The 21,656-nt window shown below is 38.1% G+C and overlaps 1 protein-coding gene across 2 annotated transcripts in view; it reads right to left on the bottom strand.

Moving 5' to 3' along the window:
* Positions 1 to 16,850, bottom strand: part of SDR9C7 (short chain dehydrogenase/reductase family 9C member 7) — a 28,067-nt gene extending 11,217 nt beyond the window's left edge. Inside the window, exons 1-5 of one of the 2 annotated variants that reach the window (XM_074269942.1) lie at positions 16,534 to 16,850; positions 14,129 to 14,374; positions 9,784 to 9,987; positions 5,362 to 5,756; positions 985 to 1,243 (exon numbers count right to left, since the gene is read on the bottom strand). In XM_074269942.1, coding sequence (XP_074126043.1) covers positions 985 to 1,243; positions 5,362 to 5,662 — 560 coding nt within the window. In that variant the 5' untranslated portion in view covers positions 5,663 to 5,756; positions 9,784 to 9,987; positions 14,129 to 14,374; positions 16,534 to 16,850. The remainder of the gene's footprint in view (positions 1 to 984; positions 1,244 to 5,361; positions 5,757 to 9,783; positions 9,988 to 14,128; positions 14,375 to 16,533) is intronic. The other variant, XM_074269943.1, reaches the window with a different exon arrangement.
* Positions 16,851 to 21,656: the final 4,806 nt, after the last annotated feature.

The raw sequence follows: 21,656 nt of genomic DNA, 5'->3' as shown, positions 1-21,656 counted from the left end.
CTTCCCATCCCCACTTTATCTAGCTGTCACCAGATTCTCCTACTATGTTTCCTCCCTTTTAGCCATCTGCCAGGATGCCAGGGCTTAGCTAGCATGGGCATCTGAGTATCTGCCCCTTAGCTTCATATCACAGTGCCCTCCTATTCTCTAGCACTTTATCTCTTTCTCAGGAAAAAAAAGTAAAAAAAATCAATATCACCATTACTACTGGAAAATGCATGAAACATTATTGTTTCACAATCCTTGTGACTTACCAAACTCCTTTCCCTAATGACCATTTTCATATGTGTTATATTGTCTGGTAGAATGTATGTTCCTTGAAAGCAGGGACTGTTTCATTTTGATCTTTGAATCACTTGTATCTGCACTAAATCGTCACTAAAACAGTGCTTACAAATTGACTCAAGCTTGATCTTCTCAATATGGTGGCTGAACCTTCTACTAGATGGAGTTCTTTCCTATTTTGGATCATGTAGAGAGAAAAAGATAGTTCAATTCTCCTCAACTTTCTATTCCTATTTCTGTTCCTGTATAAACATTGAAAAATTCTTTACTGAGAAAGGATACAGGGTGAAATCTAGATGATGAAAAAATAAAACAAAACAAGAGATATTCAATAAAGATCTATTTCTTTTTTTTTTTCTTTCAGAACTTGACTTTTATGGAAATGTTTTGCATAACTTCACATGTGTTTTTTATGTTAAACATGGTAAATATACATAAATCCAATATAGGCATACATATTTATACAATTATCTTGTTGCACAAGAAAAAATCAATAAAGATCTAATTCCTAAAAAGAAAGATCCAAATGCAAGCCTTTGCCTTCTGATTTGGTCCTATACAAGGAGTAAACAATGAACCACATTCCTTTTTCAGAGCTTTCCAGACTGGAAACCATGAGGGGAACTGGCTTTTTGCCACTTAATGAAGGACAAAGCAGGGGATGGACTGGGTTGGGTAAAAGGGATGAAGTCCCTTCACCTGATGCTATCAGAAAAGGCTTCCACACCAAACTTAGAGACACAGTAACCACCGCCAATGACTGCCACACGGCCCCCACTGCTGGACATGTTGACGACCCTGCCCCGGGCTCTCTTGACCATTGGAAGCATGTTCAGAGTCACCTCGATCATTCCTATCAGGTTCACATTTATCACTTTTGCAAAGTCCTCCTTGGTCAGCCACTCAGTGGGGCCACTGGGTAGGCCCACTCCAGCATTATTCACCAGGCCCCAGAGCCCTGAAGAAAGGGAGAAGTAAAAAAGAGAAGAAAAATGTTTATGGAAAATGCAAACAGAGCAGTGATTTCATCAGAATAAGGAAATTCTTAGCAATCTATGCTATTACTTAATAGATTAGTTGTAGGGAGTCACCTGTAATGCATAACGATTAAATTATTTGCCTAGAGTTATATGGCTCATAAAGGAGGGAAAATTTGAATCCAGATCTTCCTGATTCCAAGCCCAGGATTCTTTCTTAATGCATCACAGAACTGAACAGACTTCTAAGATTACCTTTTTATATCTATATTTTACAAATGAGAAAATTGCGACCTGGAGATTTAAATCCAAATCCCAGCCCCAGAGGCCATGCTCTTTCTAGTAGATATGAATTTGTATGCTAATAAATTAATATCTCATGACACTCTGATCTCTAGCAGCTCCCCACAAAAACTCACATTTTTGCTACTTCAGGGTTATAAAAGACTTCCTCAAACAATATCTTATTTGCTCCTTGCCATAACCCTGTAACATGAATTATTCAGTCATTTCAGCAGTGTCTGCTGTGACCCCATTTGGTATTTTAGTGGCAAAGAGATATTGGAGTGGTTTGCCATTTCCTTCTCCAGCTCATTTTACAGATGGGGAAACTGAGGCAAACAGTTGATTTGCTCAGAGTCACACAAACTGGTAAGTGTCTGAGATCAGATTTGAATTCAGGAAGAGGAGTGTTCCTGATTCCAAGCCTAGTACTCTGTTCATTGCACTACCTAGAAGCCCAACAGTGCACAGTGGGTATGGACATCCCACTATAAGTGGTTGCCCATTAGTTAAGAAATGGCTTAAAAATTCTGGCATATGAATGGAAAAGGGGCAATTTTAGAGAAACCTGAGAAGATTTGAATGAACTGATGCAGAGTGAACTGAGAAAAGCCAGGGCAACAATTTACATAGTAACAACAATATAAAATTGGCCCTGGAATCAGGAGGACTTGAATTCAAATCTAGTCTTACTAGCTGTGTGATCCTGTGAAAATCACTTAACTCTGTCTCCCAAAAATAAAATAAAACCAACAAACAAAAAATAGCAACAACATAAGACCAACAATTTTGAGACACTTAAGAACTCTTTATCAATGAAATGAACCATTATGATTCCAGAGGACTCAAGAGAAACCATTCTATCTACTTCCTGACTGAAAAGTAAAAAAGTCAGGGTGCAGAATGAGAAACCTAATTTTTGGACATGGCCAATGTGGGAATTTATTTTGCATATTTGGAATAAAGATTTTCATTTTTGTTGCTTTTAATGGAAGCAGGAAGGAAATAGATTTTTTAAAATCTAAAGATAAATATTTTTTAAAATTAAAGCAATGGAAACTAAGCAAGCTTAAAGGAAAGAGGGCTGAGCTCAGTGTCAGAAGATATAAGTATGAATCTTGACTTTCCAACACTTTAGCTGTCTGACTATGGGAAAGTCACTTCCTCCTCAATAAAATGAAGATTAAACTTTTTTTTTTAATCTCATGATACAAATTTAAATTATCTAATTGATTATTATAAGGAAAGTTCTTTATTAAGCGTGAATTATGATTACTGTTATTATATAGATACCAGAATTTTGGGACTGGACTTTATACTAAATGAAAAGCCACTTTTTTGGGGACAGGGAAGGAGATGGGGTAAAGGTCTCCAGGATCACACTTGGCAAAATCAAGACTTTGGGTCTCTTGTTCCCACCTCTTGATCTCACACCTATAGGAAAATGAATAAGGCCTCCTCCACCTCCCACTTGGTTCCTAAAACCTCAGTCCACCTACTGAGGAGAAGGGAATCTATGCTTGGGGGACAGAGTGAGTGTTCCCACTTAGGATGATTTCTACTGTCTCACTGATTAGGCAGAAAAGTGGCTAGGTCCTCCTAGGTCCCTTTTAGGATGCAGACATCATCATTATTGTTAACTGATGGATGACAACAGTCATGTTAATGAGAGACTGGGGCACAGTTGAAGAGACAACTACTCTTGGAATCAAGATAATTTTTTTAGGATACTTGCATTTAGAATAAGTGGAGATCTGCTTTGAGAGAAGCCATTTCCTCATGGGAAATCCTTTGCATCGATGAAAAACACAGATATAAAACAAAATAATTTATGTGAAAAATATATTTTTGTTGTTGTTCAATTGTGTCTTCATGGACCTCATATACCATACTGTCCGTAGAGTTTCTTGGCAGAGATATTGAAGGCAAATGGAAGTTAAATGATTTGCCCAGAGTCACACAGCCAGTATCTGAGGCTGGATTTGAACTGAGATTTTCCCAACTCCAGGTCCAGTGCTCTATTCACTGAGCCACCTAGATGCCTCCTTAAAAAAATAAAAAATCTGTTTTAGGTAATGCCTTAACATTTGCAAAATACTTTCCTAATAACCCTGTGAAGTTAATAGCAAATGATTCTTACTTTTTGGGTAAAGGAACAGGAACTTTGAGAGGTGAATTAGCTTGCTGTGTGGGACAGTGTGCCTGTTCCCACATAAACTTCATTCCTCTCAACCTACCCCATCTCTAACATATACTTTTCTCTCTCTGAGAGTCTCTGAGGGGGAGAGTCCTAGAAAGACCAGTCTGGTAAAGCTAACCACATTTCTTTTGACTCGTTTATTTCAAGTTATAAGAGATCCTCATTCTCAGCTGCCCTTCCTAGTCTCTGGGGCTGAGGGAGCCAGCCTGTCAACAGCAAGCCTTATTTTCTCCCCCACACTGATAAGGAGAAAACAGTGAGACTTAAGAGGTACATAATATTTCTCAGACTTGATAGAATTAATCATTACTGTAAGTGCCAGGAGGCAGGGTGGGAGCAGGCTGACCTTATTTAATTTGAGGGTGACAGAGATTTGTCTCAGTCATGAGTCACAAAGAGAGGTAGAAGTAGCACCCAGAAATCAAGGATTCCAAGTCCTGTTTGTTGGTCATTTGACACTAGTGCTAACCACCAGCAGAGATGTGCCGGCCCCTTGGAGGGGCAGGATGGCACATGGCACATTGCCCCTCAGCCTTCTAGCTTCTGAGACTGGAACAACTGTCATCCCTCCCCATCTCTTCACACAGGATGCTCCTTCTTAGGTAATTCAAACCTGATACTAACCCACCTTGTTCCTCCAGGGACAGGAAGGAAGGGAAGAAAGAAATATCCTTTCATTAAGTGCCTTTTGTGTACCAAGCACAGTATTAAGCACTTTACAAGTGTTATCTCATTTGATCCTCACAATCTTGGGAGATAGATGCTATGCTGATCTCCAGTTTACAGTTGAGGAAACTGAGGCAGATAAAAGTTAAGTGACTTGCTTAGGGTCCCCCAGCTGATAAGTGTTTGAGGCTGGATTTGAATTCAGATCTTCTTGACTCCCCATACAGAGCTCTATCTATTGCCCTAGCCCTAAAACACTTAATTTCTAAACCTGGCCAAGTATCTGTTCCTTTTGACCTAGATCCGGAACAAAGCTTTCCTTTCTCTCTGTATGGATAAGAAGAAACAAAACTCTCTGAACCCTCTCATCCGAGGCACACAGAACTTCCCTCTCTGGCTGCTGCTCAGTTCCACCAGAAAAAGAATTATGTTTGCAACAGTAGGAAGAAAATGGGATTAGCCACTCAGAAAAAGAATTTCATGGTCAAGGCTGTCAGAGTCTCAGGGATGGGAAGAGCACCTGCTCCGAAACTCACGAGCCATTGATTTAAATAAGACCCTTCAACTCTTTGGACCTCAATAAAAGGTGTAAAATGAGGTGGTTGGACATGATCTCTAAAGTCCTTATTCTGTCCCACATAGCACCTCTCTTACCTCCTGAACCAGAGTCCAGCCTGAAAGCACAAGGAAATACGATTTATTCTCTTTAGGTTTCCCTCTGCTTCTGCTACCAAGAACATAATTAAAAACCAGTTCCTTGAAAGCTCTAGAAATATTTCTATAAGAATCAAAGTTTGAATGTCCATACTGATTCTTCCCTTCACTTGATGACCCTCCCTTTTCCCATAGAGCTGCTAAAAGGACTCCTAATGTGAAGAGAAGAGGGGGAGAGAGGAGAGGAGAGAGGAGGGGAAAAGAGGGATGAAAAATAGAAGTTGGATCACTTCACACCTCGATCTCCCACTTGGGCATTTACCCACTGGGCTGCTGCCTTGATGCTCTCTGTCTTGGTGACATCCAGAAAGGTGATCTGAAGCCGGTGGGAGCACGCCCTTCGAAGTTCCTGGGCTCCCTCCTCAGTGAAGCAGGTGGCCAACACTCGCATTCCTCGCTGATCCAGTTTCCGAGCTAGGAGGTTCCCAAAGCCAGAATCACAGCCAGTGATGAATACATACTTGTCGGGGAGATTTGGGACCAAATTAAAGTTCTTAAACCATCGGTACATGAAGGAAATATCCATAATGCCACCCATGGTGCCAGGGTTTGGGGGAGAGGGAACCCCCAGGCTCTTGAGACAGCTGGTGGCTCTGACCCAGGGAGGCTCACCCCAGGCTCTCTGAAACACACTGAGAAGACAAAAAATTACCCTCCCTTTCTCTTCCTCGCAACAGGTACTACTGGGCAGGACCAAACATGGTTGTTTTTTTTTTTTTTAAATAGGCGGGTACCATTGACAATTAATTTGGATGCAAGAAATTCAAGTCTGACTTGAAGCCCTGTCACCGCTAATAGCAGCTTCCTCCTTATTTCTATCTCTCTCTATCTGTCCTCATTGGGACATTAGTGATGACAGGCAGCTTGGGTTATGCCATGAATGTATAGGCTGTCTACCCTTGTGGAATGATTAGAGCAAAAGTGTACATAAAATTCAGAAAGTTTGCCACATCCAGCTGGTGTGAGCTCGGTGCTGTCATTATGAGCAAGTAATTATCAAGGTCAATCTTCTAGTGAAAAGAAGATTTAAATTGTACATCCCAAGGTCCACTTGAAAGTTTTTTTGGATCATCTGCTCTCTAGATTTATTTATGCATTAGCTCTCCTCTATTACAAAATAATGGAAGAATAATTGTATTTATATCATTCTGGCTCACTCTTTTGGTCCAGTTGGAAATAGAAGATCTACATTTTTGTAGGGCTGAGAGACAGAGGTTCATAGTGATTAAGGGAAATTGCCCTTGCTCCTGTTAAAGGAAAAAGAGCTAATGATCAGATAAAAAGTCTCAATGGGTCTGTATTGGATCTTTGTAGCCATATTCTGGATAGGCTAAGGCTCTCTAAGGAGACCAAGACCGAATCATTTTCCAGTGACTTCAGCCACTACTGTTCTCTCTCCCTTGCCTTGGAGATAAGTCCTCTTTGTTAGTAGAAGAGATGGCACATGGTACATTGTCAAATAATTTTTTATTAATGTGTTTAATTAGGGTACTGGCAGGCAATAGGAAGGAAAGTTGGAGTTTGTGACAAATTGAGTAAAGTAGGGAGGAGTGGAGAAGGGAAGTTAGGGAAAGGAAAGAATCAAAGGTAAGTCAGGTTTCTAGCCTAGGTGACTGGGAGAAGACTAATCCATTAATAAAAAGGAGGAAATCAGGAAAAATCAGCAGGGCCAACAAATTTCCCCCATTAAGGGAAAGATAATGATTACAGAATCAGAAAGTCAGAAGAGGACTCAGTGGCCATATAATTCAACATGTATCTGAATAAGATATATTTTCTTACAACACCAACATATTCTTCTTTACAACATAAGATAGGCCATTCCCTTTTTTGCCTAGTTCTAACTATTAGAAAGTTGTTTTTTGTTTTGTTTTGTTTTGTTTTTTTACATCAAGTCTAAAGCAATCAACCCCTAAGCATTTTTAGGCAATTGTATAAGGTGTTCAAATAAAACCTGATACTTCTAGCATGAGGGCTTGCTGGGTCTTTATCCATTTTTGGCATCTCCCTCTCACTCAACTCTCACCTAAGACTTCAAGAAGCTGTAGCATGTACAGTGGTCACACCTGGATAAAATTGTCATGGCAGATGGGTAACCACCAGACTTCAAACCTATTTTTGAGTTAAAGGGATGTCTACCCCAAACACATGAAGAATTTCTCAGTCAAATGGGTAGATGAGATTAATTTGTTCCAGAAGCCATTAAAATGGTCAAAGCAAGCTCTGTAGCTACCAAGAGCATAGTCAGACTGCAAAGAAACCAAAGTTAATCGCTGCATCCCAGGTCTTCACCAATCTTGTGATTTTTTTTTTTGTGTGCTGCCACTGGACTTTGATGATTGTGGGATTTGATAACAGCAAGGGATTGGTCTAATTCATAGTCAGACCAGAACATTGGCTTCCTCTAGGAAGATGGACAACATATGAAAACTCACTAATGTACAAGAAATGTACAACTGGGTAGGGGATGTTGGGGTAATTCTGTCCTGGTATACCTATCTCTTGTCCTCAAGTATATCTATATCTGTGAGAGTCCCCTTTTGGAGGGCAGACTCTAAGAGCTGGGGCAATGACTGATGATTAAGAATCCTGCCTCCCCACTTTTTATTCTGGGTGGGACAGAGTGAGTTGTGCAGGATGAGCAGTAGGAATGAACAGTATGAGTATGAATGGATTGCAGTCTTTATGAAAGGTCTCATTACATTGTCTTTCCTCTAAATTTACCACTTTTCTAAACATCCCCTTTCCTGTCAAATATACTACCATCTTTCTACATGAATTCACAAGCTCCGTGTTATCTTCCACTCCACTGCTCTCTCTCACCTCACATCTACAAGCAGTTATGAAGTCTTGAACAGTTTTATACTACATCTCTCACATTTATCTCCTTCATAAAGCTATTTCCCTCATTGGGGCCCTAATGCCTTAATCACTGAATATGCGCAGGCTCAATCAGACTATAAGAACTGTTAAAGACCTTAGCTTCAAAAGTCCTAGGTCTCCCATTTCATCTAGAGCCATCTCTAGTCGTCCTGATCTATGTCTGGCCATTGGACCATGATGGCTCTGGAGGGGAAAGAAAGGGAGATGATTTTGCACAGCCTTCCCTCCCTTAAATCCAATTCAATTGTGTGCCATAACATTACCCAAGGTCATGATTCTCTTCAAGGATATGAACAATATCTTATGGTAACTATTTCAATATCTTCCTAATTGATCTCTCTATCTCAAATTTCTCTCCTCTTCCATCCATCATCCACACAACAGCAAAGTGTTTTTTTTTTTTTTCTAAAGCAAAGGTCTATGTTACTTGCCTCTTCTCAATAAACTCCAATGGTTTCCAATTGATTCTAGGATCAAACATTACTTTATCTACAACTCATCCCTTTGAGATAAATGGGGAAGTAGATAGAGAGCTGGCCCTGAAATCAGGAGTTCCTGAGTTCAAATCCAACCTCAGACATTTACTACTACATTTACTAAGACCCTGGGAAAGTAACTTAATCCTATTTGTCTCAGTTTCTCCATCTGTAAAATGAGATGGAGAACTCCAACTCCAGTTCCAACTCAAGTATCTTTGCCAAGAAAACTCCAAATGGAATCACAGAAAGTCAGATATAATTGAAATGTCTCAATAATAACATCCCTTTAAAAATTATGGTTTTTGGTGCTATCTAATGTACATAATTATGGATGTATAGTCATACCTGTATATAAATTATAAATAATTATGAAAACATAAGTATATTGGGTGGGAGGTTATGGGCTCAAAATTTTTATTTGGAGATCTCACTGCTGTATTGAATGCTTACTAGCCATATTAATGTGGCCAAGTCATTGAAACTTTCTTACCCTAAGTTCCCTTTTTCATAAAATGAACAATATAAAATTTGCAGTACCTCCTTCAGAGGGTTATTTTGAGACTTAAATGGGAAAACATTTTAAATGCTTTGAAAACTTTAAATTATTTTATGTAACAAATTATTCTATATAACACGTAACTGGTACTAGGCCCAGCTTTGCCACACAGAAATTGAGGTCAAAATCTTTTTTCTCTGGCCTAATGTTAGAAATTGAAAAATGATTTAAAGCTTAGCTTTAGTTCCTATTTAGAGTATCCAAAAAAAAAAAAAAAAAAAAAAAGAACGTAGAGAGAAATTCAATGTAAATTAACTTCTTCCACAATGCAAATGGGGAACCATTGTAGCTTCAGTATATTGCAGGTCATCCCAAGAAATTAAATGGGAATTTTTGGGAAAGCAGCAGATGATACTGAAGACCAAACAACACCAAAAGTTTAGAAAAGTTTAGAAACTCAGAAATGCATGAAGTATATGTATAGTACTGTATAATATCAACATATTTTATCTTTTAATACCATAATAATTCAGATTTCTTTTCTGCTACGAAGGGAGAACCAAAAAATTTTACACATATATCCAGATCATGGTGTCCCTAATGCCTTCTATATAGAAGGGGTAATTGTACTATGTAAATCAGGTTTAGGACAGCTATCTTTTTCCTCACTAAATATGTACATATATAAGATATTAAAAGCATGTGGATGACAACAAACACCAGTAATAATTATTGTTAAACTATTCCAGGAGACTCATTCTTAATATGTCAAAGTGTGGGACTATTGAATCATCATTTTACCTTCTCCTTGGTTTTGTACAGTCCAAATGGTTTCCTTCAAATTCATATCTTCTAGCATAGTAGGCTAGGGATTGAGCCCATCTTTCTGAAAGAAGTAATTCTTCCTGCTGCCAGGCAAAGAATTCAGGATTTCTTGATCTCTCAGACTCAGCAGATTGCCTGAAAGACTGGAAATTGCCATTTCAGGATGGCCATTCAGGTTATCTATACTTGGCAAAGAAATAGAAATTAGAAAAGTTGATTATGGGTCCAAGGCCCAGGCAAAGTCAAAACAACTACATATGTTCATAGTTCAACATTTGTACTGGCAGGGAGAGGAGTCCAGGCCCTTCCTCATCGCTATAGGGAAAGGTTTGAAGAGCCTTTACATTTTACTTCTCAAAAATGGAAAGGGAAAGCTGATGATTAATCCCAAAGTTCATAAGGTCCTCCTCTTGTCAAAGAAGGTGAGGAGGATGCCAAAGTAATCTCTGATTTTATTATTCAAAACCCATACAGCAAAAACAAGTCCATCAATCAGCCTCAACATGAAAATATCCAGTTCATACAGTGATCTTCAAGGACTTCTAAATTAAACAAATCTAAACCTAAAGGATGATTGATATGAAATAAAAAATGTACAGGCCTTGTTCATAACTAGTTCCAACATCTGATTGATTAATTCAATATAAACGTGTTCTTACAAAAAAGCTATAATGCAAACTGATTGACACGGTGGACCCACATCCTTATCTATAAATGACTAGATGATTCTGAGGTTTCTACCAATTCTGAGATTCTATGATGTTAGTTGACCACTGAAAGGAGGATCATGGAGAAGATCTTTGAGGAAGAGACATACTACTACATCTACTGAGCTACAAATAAAAAGACAAGAATTAGCAAAGGAGACAAAGAATGGTCAGAAAGATAATAGGAGGACCAGTATGATGTGAAAAACATTCTCAAGGCCCTCCAATAATAGTCATTTTCCTATTTTGCCATTTTGCCAATCTGATATGTATGATATAGGACTCTGTGTGTTGCTTAAATTTGAATTTCTATTGTCATGACTATAATTGTTTTGAAGCATTTTTCATATGATTGTTGATATTTTGGTTTTCTTTTACAAAATGGCTATTTGTGTGCTTTGAGCATTTATGTATTAGAAAAAGGGTTACTGTTCCTGTGCTTTTATGTCAATTACCAATATATTTTGGAATCAGACCCTTCTCAGATAATTTCCCCTCAGTTTACAGCTAACTAGTACAGATATCTGAACTAGTAATGAGCAAGGTTTATATGTTTCTCTTTTGAATCACTCAGTTTCTGGCTTTAAAAAATCCTTCAGAAGTTTAAAAATTCTTGAAGGCCATTGTATGAACTGGAGTGATATAATAGAAAGTTTGTTGAGACTAATTGAGGGACTTGGTTATGCTCCATGGGTTTTGTATAATGACACCATTATTGCCTAATGTTTTTGTTCATTTACTCAATTCTTGATCTATTTTGGAATCAGATCTTTATCTGGTAATTTATACCACTTTCCCCCATTTAGTTTTAACTCTTTTTTTAGTGAAAAAAAAAAGTCTACTTTATGTAATCAAAATTGTCCATTTTATCTCCTAAGATTTTCCTTGTTTAATCAAGCTCTGTTCTATTGTCTAGAGTTGTGAAAAGTATCTTCTTCCTTACTCCCAGTTAGTGTATGATATATTATTGTATATCTAAGTTCTGCATCCATTTGGAGATTATAGTGGTGTATTGTGTGAAAGGCTGGTCTAATCCAGTTTCTGCCAGACTGTTTTCCAGTTTCCCAGAATGTGTTAAATAATTATTCTCTTCCTGATGAGTTTTAATAAAGACTTGCTGCCTAATTGAATGAATGAATGACTAGTTGGAATCTCTGTTTTTACCATACATTACTACTACTACTACTACGACAATGACTACTACTACTGCTGCTGCTGCTACTATTGTGTTTGACTCTGAGCCTTGTGAAGGTTCTTCCACTGATCTCTTTTATTTTTGGATTTTTTTTTAAACCAGAGAGTTTTGATGATTGTACTTTGTGGTGAAGTCCTAGTACTAACAGACTATGCTTCCTTCCTATTTTGTTTTCCAGTAACTGCCTTGAAATTCTTGACTTTTTATTCATAGCTAGAGAAATGGGCAACTAGGTGGATCAGTGGTTAGAGCTCTGGGTTTAGAATGAGGAAGACCTGAGTTCAAATCCAGTCTCAGTTCCTAGTTCAGTTACTTTGGGCAGGTCAATAGCCTGTCTGTCTCAGTTTACTCATTTGTAAAATAAGGATAATAAAACTTATTCCCATAGTTGTTATGAGCATCAGGTGAGATAATATTTGTAAAACACTAAGTACAGTGCCCAGAACACATTAGGCACTCAATAAATGCTCATACCCATTCTAGGATCTGAGCTCTTCTGTCACATACTGGGACAGTGTTCCTGAAGGCCTGAGCTGTGCGGCCATTGCGGCCTCCGCTCGCCACCCACCCCAGCCTCTGGCATTGCTACTGCCCTCCTGTGCCTAGTAGAGTACTTGGATGCTGCTGACTGATCTCTTCTTCTGGGGCTGGATGCTTTAGGACAAAGTTCTCTAGCTCCTGGCTGCTTCCACAGAGTTGATGAGATCAGGGAGCACCTCATAGAAGGATTTAGGAAACTGGCCAGTCATACCAGGACTTGGTTCCCTTCCTATAAGTAGCCATTTTCTCCCAGGCAGCAAATTCCTCCTGGCTCCGGTCAGTCTCCACTGAGGAACTCATCTCAGATTTACAAGGCTGCAGCCAAAATTAGAAGCTTCTTCTGTGCTCAAAGGCAAAGCAGCACAAGCACCCACAAAACCAGTGAATGGATTTATTTTCCATGTCCAAGCAATAGAAACTTCTGCCCTCCTGCAAGAGTAAACTTGGAGTTTGAGCTCCCAGATGTGCATAGAAGCCTTCCTGGAAGTTCCAAGGAGGGAGGGAGGGAAGGAAGGGAGAGAGAGACAGAGAGAGACAAAGAGAGAGACACACACAGAGAGACAGAGACAGAGAGAGACACACACAGAGAGACAGAGACAGAGAGAGACAGAGAGAGAGACACACACACACACACACAGACAGAGACAGAGAAAAACAGAGAGACAGATAAAGAGACAGAGAGAGTTTCAAGTTCATGACTTGGAATGGGAGTAGAAACTTGCTGAACTGATATAGTATCCCTGATTGTTTTCAGCTAACTAGATCGGGGTACAATTGGCATGTTTGTCCATATCCCCAATTCTTGGAATGTTTCTGAGAATCTGGGGCAGAGATAAGCAGTATCCTTTCAAGTGCCCTCCCCAATGACTTGCGCCAAATAAGTGTAAAAAAGTCTAGTAAATAGCGATTGCTTCTCAAATGCCAAATTATAACAAACACATGATACTCAAAAGATTCTTTCAGTTAGGTTATTATGCAATTGGAATTTGTTCTGTCACTGTTTGAGGTCACTCAGACCATGGCTGACTTTGCTTAGCACAAATGTGGGACTCAGGAATGTTTAATTATGCCATGACCCACAAATGCACGACTTCCATGTTTGTGGGCTCCGAAATTCCCCTATCTGATTGCAATCTGTTATCATTTCATCTCTCCCTCTACTTAGCAATGCCTGTCCCTTCTTGTTGAGCCTTATCATGACTTCCATTCCATTTGTCCCTTAGTTCTTTTGCAGACCACCATTGCTGTACCAGTTACACTTTCCTCCATTACCCATCCTAACTCTTTGGTAAACTTTTTTTTTTTTTTTTTTGCTAAGGCAATTGGATTAAGTGACTTGCTCAGGGTCATACAGCTGGAAAGTATTAAATGTTTGAGTTTGGATTTGAATCCAGATCCTCTTGACTTCAGGGCTGGTGCTCTATCCACTGAGCCACCTAGCTGCCCACTGGTGAACCATTTCTACTTGATGCTATCATCTTCTCGAGCCCCTCACTCCTTTATTGTATTGCTAAGTCTCAGCCCATCATCCCCCTGATTCTTTCCTACTCTTGTACTTCTGGATGAGCTAGAGAAAATCACAAAACTATGCTGGCTGGATTCATTACAAATTTATATTACATACCTCACCTGGGCCCTTACTGCAACAAGATAATCCTATTACATCTCCCTAAATGACTCATTATCCCACTCACCACAGAATTTTTTTCAAATCTTTTTATCCTTAAACCTCTCACTATCTCCCCCCACCCCAGAACTGAGAAACTTGGTCCATAGTTCACTGAAAAAAAATGAGGTCATTCACTGAGAAGTCCCTTTTTTCCCCTTCTCTTCATCTCACATCACCCAAATCCCGTCTGCCATTGTCTGTGCCTTCTACCTGCAACTCATATAAAGAGATAGCCTTTCTCTTCACCAAGGTAAGCTTCTCTCCATGAAGAAATGACCCCATTTTGTTCCATCTTCTCCAGCAGATTTCCTCTTCTTTACTTCTGGCCTCTTCTCTACTTCCAGGTGGTGCAGTAGAAAGAGAAGTGGGCTTGAAGTCAGGAGGTCTCCAGTTCAAATCTGGTCTCAAAAACTCACTGGCTATGTGACTCTGGGCACTGATTGCCTCTTTCCTCATCTGTAAAAGGGGGAGAATAATAGCACTTATTATTCCCAGAGTTACTATCAGGATAAAACGAGATAATAATTGTAAAGTTCCTGGCTAGTTACAAATGCTAGTTACTATATTATTACAAATATGCTCATGTTGCCTTCATCCTCAAAAATTGCTGAGGTGATCTAACCATCCTCACTAGTGACCATCCTATATCATTCCTTAATTTTGTGATTAAGTTCCTTGAAAAGGCCATGTAAAAGTCTTCATTTCCTTTCTTCTCATTCTTTTCTTATTTCACTATAGTCACACAACTGAAATTTCTCTCCACAATCACCGGTAATCTCTCAATATTCATCCTTCTTGACATTTCTGAAGCCATTAACATTGTCAGTCCTTCTCCTTAATTCTCCCTTTTCTACATTTTCAGATACTTTTCTATACTGGTTCTCCGGCTTCTCTAATTGCTTCTTCTCTGTCTCCTTTGCTGGATCTTCATCCAGGTCATATCTTCTATGGAACTTTTTCCTGGAAACTCTTCTCTTCTCTCTACTATTTCACTTAATGATCTAATCACCTTTTATGGATTCAATTATCTCAATGAAGATAATTAATGAATTTACTTCTCAAGCCCTAATTTTCCTGCCTACCTTCAATCTTCCATCTCTGTCAATTAGATGTCTGAACTGAACATCCCATGTTGTATGGGCAGATATGACTCCATTGTGACCCCATTTGAGGTATTCTTGGCAAAGATACTGGAGTCTTTTGCCATTTCCCCTTCTCCAGTTCATTTTACAGATGAGGAAACTGAGACAAACAGGGTGACTTGAGTAGGCTCACTGGCTGTGGCCCATCCCTGGAATGTTCTCATTTATTATCTCAGCTTTCTGGCTACTTTCATGACCCAGCTAAAAATCCACCTTTTATAAAAAGCTTTCCTGAACCTCTTTAATGCTGATACTTTTCCTTGGTTGATTGCCTCTACTTGCATGGTTTTACCCACCCTTAGAGTGACATTGCAGGCAACAAAGGGAGCCTAGAGGAGACTGCTTAGTCACTTTCTTTTTTGGTAAGATGGAATGATAGAGATGGATATCAAGAGATTTGTGGTAAAACATATTAGGGTGTCAAAAGTTGCCAAAGATTGGGTTTGTTTTGCACCTAGTCATTTGAATGTCTTCCCCATTAAACTACATTAAACTACAAGAGCAGCTATTGTGTCCTAGAGAGTAGAGATTTTTTTTTTTTTTTTGCCTTTCGTTGTACTCCCAGGACTTAGTGTGTATGATAGAAGCTTAACAAATGTTTGTTGACTCATATTTCAGCTACTTTTTTCTTTCAAAAAAAAAAAAAAACATCCAAAGGCAATTGGGTGATACTATCCATGAGCAATACAAAAACATCCTTTCTCAGTTCAGAGTAAAGTTGTCCTTTTCTAAAGGATGTATATGTACAAAAATATAGCAGCTCTTTTTGTGGAGTCAAAAAATTGGACATGAAGGAGATGTAGCATATGTTGTAGCATATGAATGATAGTGATGAAATACTATTGTGTTATAAGAAATCATGATCAGAATACTTTCAGAAAAATATGGAAAGACGCATTATATAAAGCAAAGTGAAATGATCAACTGTGAATGACTTAACTATTTTCAAATATTCTATGATCCTAGATAATTCCAAAGGATTAAAATGAAAAAATGCTCCCCAAAAAAGAAGTGATAAGAGTCTGAATGTAGATTGAAGCATGCTTTAAAAACTTTATTTTTCATTTCTTGTCTGTTTTCTTTCACAATATGACTAATATGGAAATGAGTTTTGCATGATTGCACATGAATAATGTATATAAAATTGCTTGCTTTCTCAGGGAGAGAATTTAGAACTCAAAATTTTGGGGAAAAAAAAAAACACCTTAAAAATAAAATAGCTACGTGGTCCAAAGTAAAGAGTGTTGGGGTTGGAGTCAGGAAGATCTGAGTTCAAATCTAGTCTTAGATACTAGTTATATGACCCTGAGCAAGTCACTTAACTCTGTTTGCCTCGGTTTCCCCATCTGTAAAATGAACTGAAGAAATAAATAACAAACTATTATCTTTGCCATGAAAACCCCAAATAGGGACACAAAGAGTCAGGCATAATTGATATGACTGAACAACAAAAATATTAAAAATGATTTTTACATGTAATTGGGGGAAAAATAGTGGATAGAGCACTGTCTCTGGAGTCAGGAGGACACCAGTTCAAATTCAGCCTCAGATATTTGCTTCTTACTAGTTCAGTGACCTTGGGTAAGTCACTCTCCTAAAAAAGAAAATATTTTAAAGAAGTTTAAAAAACCAAATGTTAAATTTGCCCTTTTCTAATCAGGAAAAATCTCAATCTAAAAAAAAAAAATAAATGTAATCCCTTTGAACTGCTTTGAAGGTAAATTGAATTCTGATAAAATCCACCCCAAAGCTTAGGCGTATCAGTTTCTACTTGCTAGTTGGTTATAAGCAGTTTACTCTCTTAACTTCCTTAACTTAACTTGTGTTAGGGATTGGCCAGATGTACCCAGAGCTAAAGTTGACCTTGGAAAGAAATGTGGTACTCACATGTCATTAGCAGTTGACAAAAGGTTTTTTTTTTTTTTTTTTTTTTTTAACCTCACATAATAAGGATATACAATAAGGACACTATCCATTTTCTCTGAATTTGTCTATTCTCCTTGTCCCTAGTCTCCATATGAAAATGTTGTGTGGTCAGCAAAGCAGACACGGTGATTTTAAAGGATTTCAGAGGTCTATCAAGTCACATGGTCCCCTGAGTTACATAGGTAGGACTTTTTACACTTTTAGGGGACATTTTTTCCCCCTTAATGCCGTTAGCTCTGGAAGGGAGGTATGGGTCAATTTGGTCCCTAGCTTTGTCACCTTTTAGGGAAAACTAATCTATTGAGAGGATAGTGGTCCTATCACAGGGTACCTCAGAATCAAGCACAGAATAACCTCCTGAAAAATGAAGGTCCAACCAGGCTTATCTCCTGTGGCACGGTCCACTTCAGTGAGCGGATTATATTTTAGTCCTAAAAGATTACAACTTATAAAGGAAGACCTCAGCGCAGTGGATAGAGCACCAGCCCTGAATTCAGGAGGACCCAAGTTCAAATCTGGTCTCAGACACTTAACACTTCCTGACTATGTGACCCTGGGCAAGTCACTTAACCCCAGCCTGGGGGGGGGGGGGAAAGATGTTCGATATTAGGATAAAATGAAACTCATAGATCATTCAACAGTTAATGGAAGAGTTACTTCACTAGAGCAGGAGAAAGATACCCAACAAGAATAGTTTTTGAGGACACACTTCAGCTGAGTGAAGCTAGCTTCCCTAGATCCAGAGCTACTCAAAAGATAAGAAAGTGATGGCAATCTAACCAAGTCTTAAGATGATCTCAATTCCTTTTGCTAGTCAACCTTTCATTGTTCCTATCACAATTTATTAACTAATTTAGATATTAATTTTTTAACATTGATTAGACTCAACAATGAACAATTAATGTCTAATTATTTGTTTATTTTTGTAAGAATGTTTGTACTTGTATTGATGTAATTCTTATATCTGTTTTGGTAAATGGATTTCCAGATTTAAACATTCTGTAGTTTGGTTGTTTTTTTTTTTAAAGTAATTCATTTAAAAACAATCTCTTCCTTCTAGGCTTTGTTGGTAATAAATAGAAAGGATGATGATTTTGAGGGGCTTATCTTGTGTCTTGTTACTTTCTGGAAATTATTCATTGTTTCAATTAATTTTAATTGGCTGGTTAAGGTTTTTTAGGTAAATGATTACATCATTTGCAAAATTTTACAATTTTTTTTCTTTGTCTATTCTTACTTGCAATTTCTTTGTCTAGCTTTTTTTGGGATAACTAGCATTTCCAACACTATATCCAATAATAGTGGCGCCAATGGCATTCCTGCTATCCCTGAAATTTTTTTTTTTAAAGACTGAGTCTGTTCATCTTATTCTGACTGGGAATGCAGGGGTTGCTCATGGCTCGGTCCTAATACTGATGGGATCAGAAACTCTGACCAGCTCCATTTCCCAGCTAAGTCATTTTGCTCTTCCTTAGACAGCCTCGTTCCTAACACACACACACACACACACACACACACACACACACACACACACACACACACAAGCATGCATGCATTCCTGGAGGGCTCTTCCTCTAGGTGCCTAATTTAGTGTGGACACAGAATAGCTTAGTCCACTGCAGTTCAGCACTCCTGAGCTCAAAAGATTTACCATTCTAAGCCTCCTCCATAGCTAGGGTTCACACCGGAATGAAACTACCTTTTCTAACTAGTACTATTGGTGGATGTGGTGAGTCCATAAATATTCCATAGTGTGTGGGTACTGAAGCTATATGCAAGTATCTATCTACGTATATGAACATATATAAACACATGTGTGCACATACCTATATACATGTTTGCATATTAGAATTTACATGTATGCAATATTACGTGGCATGCATGTGTATGTACACCTTCTGTAGGTCCCCACTTTCCTTTAGGATAGCATTTTGTAAGATCTCAAAAGGCATCTGGTGTCCCCTGAGCTCTTGAGTAGCTGAAGGTCAGTAACTGGAACAACAATGGTACAAGCAGACCAAGAAATAAGCCGATCTTTGGAGGAAAAAAAAAACTGCCCACTGAGAGAAACCACTTGAAAGAAAAGAGTCCACATGACATCCAGAGCTTAGAGAGACATCTTTATACTTCAACGTCAACAGGAAGGAGGGGATGGAGGAATAGGAGATTCTCTTGTGTATATATACAGAGTCTGACCCAGAAGCAAATTAGAAATGTCCTCATGAAAGACATGGAATAGTCACTGAATATATGTGCTTGTTCTGAAGTGGAGGAGCAAGAGGGGAAGGTTCCCCCATCATGGATCCACAGGGGGATGCTATACAATGCTTTAAGTGACATAACCCCCCAAAATCTTATAAAAGTGAAATCAATTTTGAGGGCCATGCTTCTTTTTCTTTCAAAGCTTCTCTTCAAAGCCTTGGCAACCTCCTTCCCCCAGGAACACTTCTACCCTTCAGACCCCTCAGTCTTCAGTTCCATTCTGTTTAAGGGCAGCCTAATATAGACTGAACTTGGAAGCAGATGAAACCGTCTCTGATAATTTACTAGCTATGTGACTCTAAGCAAATTATTTAATAACTGAGCCTCAGTTCTCTCATTTGGAAATAGGAATAATAATTTGTAATGTTTTCTTAGAAGACTTAGATGTGATTAGGCACATCTCTGAGATTTCACTGAATTGCAGAAAGCAGCTGGGTATTCAATGATGCAGGGAAACCAAGAAGTAGCTAGAGAGGGCATTCTAGGAACGGAAAGTAGCCGGTGAAAATTCCCAGAGTCAAGAGATGGAATATCATTGGATTAAAGAGTATATATAAGACTGAAAAGGTAAAGGGTTAAGGGGAGAATGTTACAAAGGGCTTTGAACACCAAAGAGAGGATCTGATATTTGATCCTACAAGTTGTAAATTCGAGTTAAGTGAATAGAAATGTGACATGGTCAAGAATGAGAAGAGCCAAGGTGAAGGGAGAAAACAGTAAGGAGTTAAAAGTAGGGAGAAAAAGGAGAGACTTTCATCCTATACTGGGATTCTTGATTATTTCCCAATTACAATTACACTAAATTACATTTTTAACAATTACAATTATTCTAATTACAATACGTTCTAAACTGACTGGCAATCCAATGAGGCTTAGATCCTGCTACTGACATCAGGTGTGATGTTAGAACCTAAATGATACCATCCGGGGCCCCTGGGATGCCACTAGCCCAGGTATTAGGATGAAGCAAATGTGGCAAGCCCCAATAATCTATCCCTGTCTCCATAGTGTGAAAATAGTTATTATATATATATATATATATATTATATATATATATATATATATGTATATATATATATACACACACATATATATTTAGTTATATAAATAGTTCTATTATATATATATATATATATATATATATATATATATATATATATATATATATAAAATATTTGTGTATGTATGTAGTATATTTATAATATTACAGTTAGAGTCTATGGAGCCATATTTACTTAAGTGCTGCAAGTAAAAATGGGAATCATGGGAGGAAGAGATTTGAAATGGTAATTGTGGTTACATATCATATAGTTCACATTATTGGATATATTTTTAGTATCACAGTGCTTTGTATTACAAGTAAATTGTTTTTTTCTCACTATAATATGAGGTCATGGAATAAATTCTGACTACTCTGTGTGAATTTCAGATAAGCAGAATAGCTTTGAAAGTTACCAATTGAATTTCTTATGTATTTTAAAAAAGAAAAACAAGGTTTAAGAGATTTTCAATTTCATGCACTATCTTCTGTATTTCATTATGTATATGAAAATACCCATTTTATTTGGTGCTTAAGTTCAAAATAAAAAAAAAAAACTCTAAAAAGAAAATGAAGGAAGATGTTTGGAGGGGGGGGAGGGTTAGTGCATTATTAGTAATAGTTTAGAATGCCAAACTGGAAAAATTTCAAAGGAATTTGGAATCCTATTCCAACCTTAAGCTTTAAAAATGCTAGTTAATTATAAATACCTGTTATTATGACTCTTCTTTAGTCTTTGTCACAGGCTACAATATTTTTTGAAAGGTGACTTGATTCATTGCCATTTAAATTAATTTGATTATAAGTCGGATATCATTTCGTCATAACAAATAAAAAGTTGTTTATGGTTTTAGCCATGTAGTATAGCAAATAGAAAGAATAAAGGACATGGAGTCAGAAAGCCAATCTCTAAGAACAGCTATGTGGCTATGGGCAAGTCATTTAACTTCTCTGAGTCTCAGTTTCCTGACCTGTTGAATGGGAATAAATCTCACTGGATTGTTCTGAGTTTCTTCAATCAACTTGATGAAATTAAAGGAAATAGTGTCTTTTGGAAGTATCTAACTCCTCTACTCCCACACTCAGGGTAGACATATGCATTGATTCCTTGTTAAAAGGACATAAGGAGAGGGGAGGATTCTGGGCAGATGGCAAAGTAGATTGATAAATTTCAAGCTCTCCAGATTTCCCTCACAAATAGAACAAGTTTGCACCCCAGAGCAAACACAAACTGGTGAAAAATCAAGAAGACTTGGAGTAGAACTGGTATTCTTCAGGTACAACATGAGAAGATCTGAAGAAAGATTCAGGGCAGGAGATTACCCAATATGGAGTGCAAACTCCTCTGGGCTAGCTCTGCAGAAATATT

This window comes from Sminthopsis crassicaudata, chromosome 5 (genome assembly GCF_048593235.1).
Source record: "Sminthopsis crassicaudata isolate SCR6 chromosome 5, ASM4859323v1, whole genome shotgun sequence".
Classification (NCBI taxonomy): domain Eukaryota; kingdom Metazoa; phylum Chordata; class Mammalia; order Dasyuromorphia; family Dasyuridae; genus Sminthopsis; species Sminthopsis crassicaudata.
Note: the sequence above shows the minus strand (reverse complement) of the source record. Positions and strands in the feature narration are given on the sequence as shown.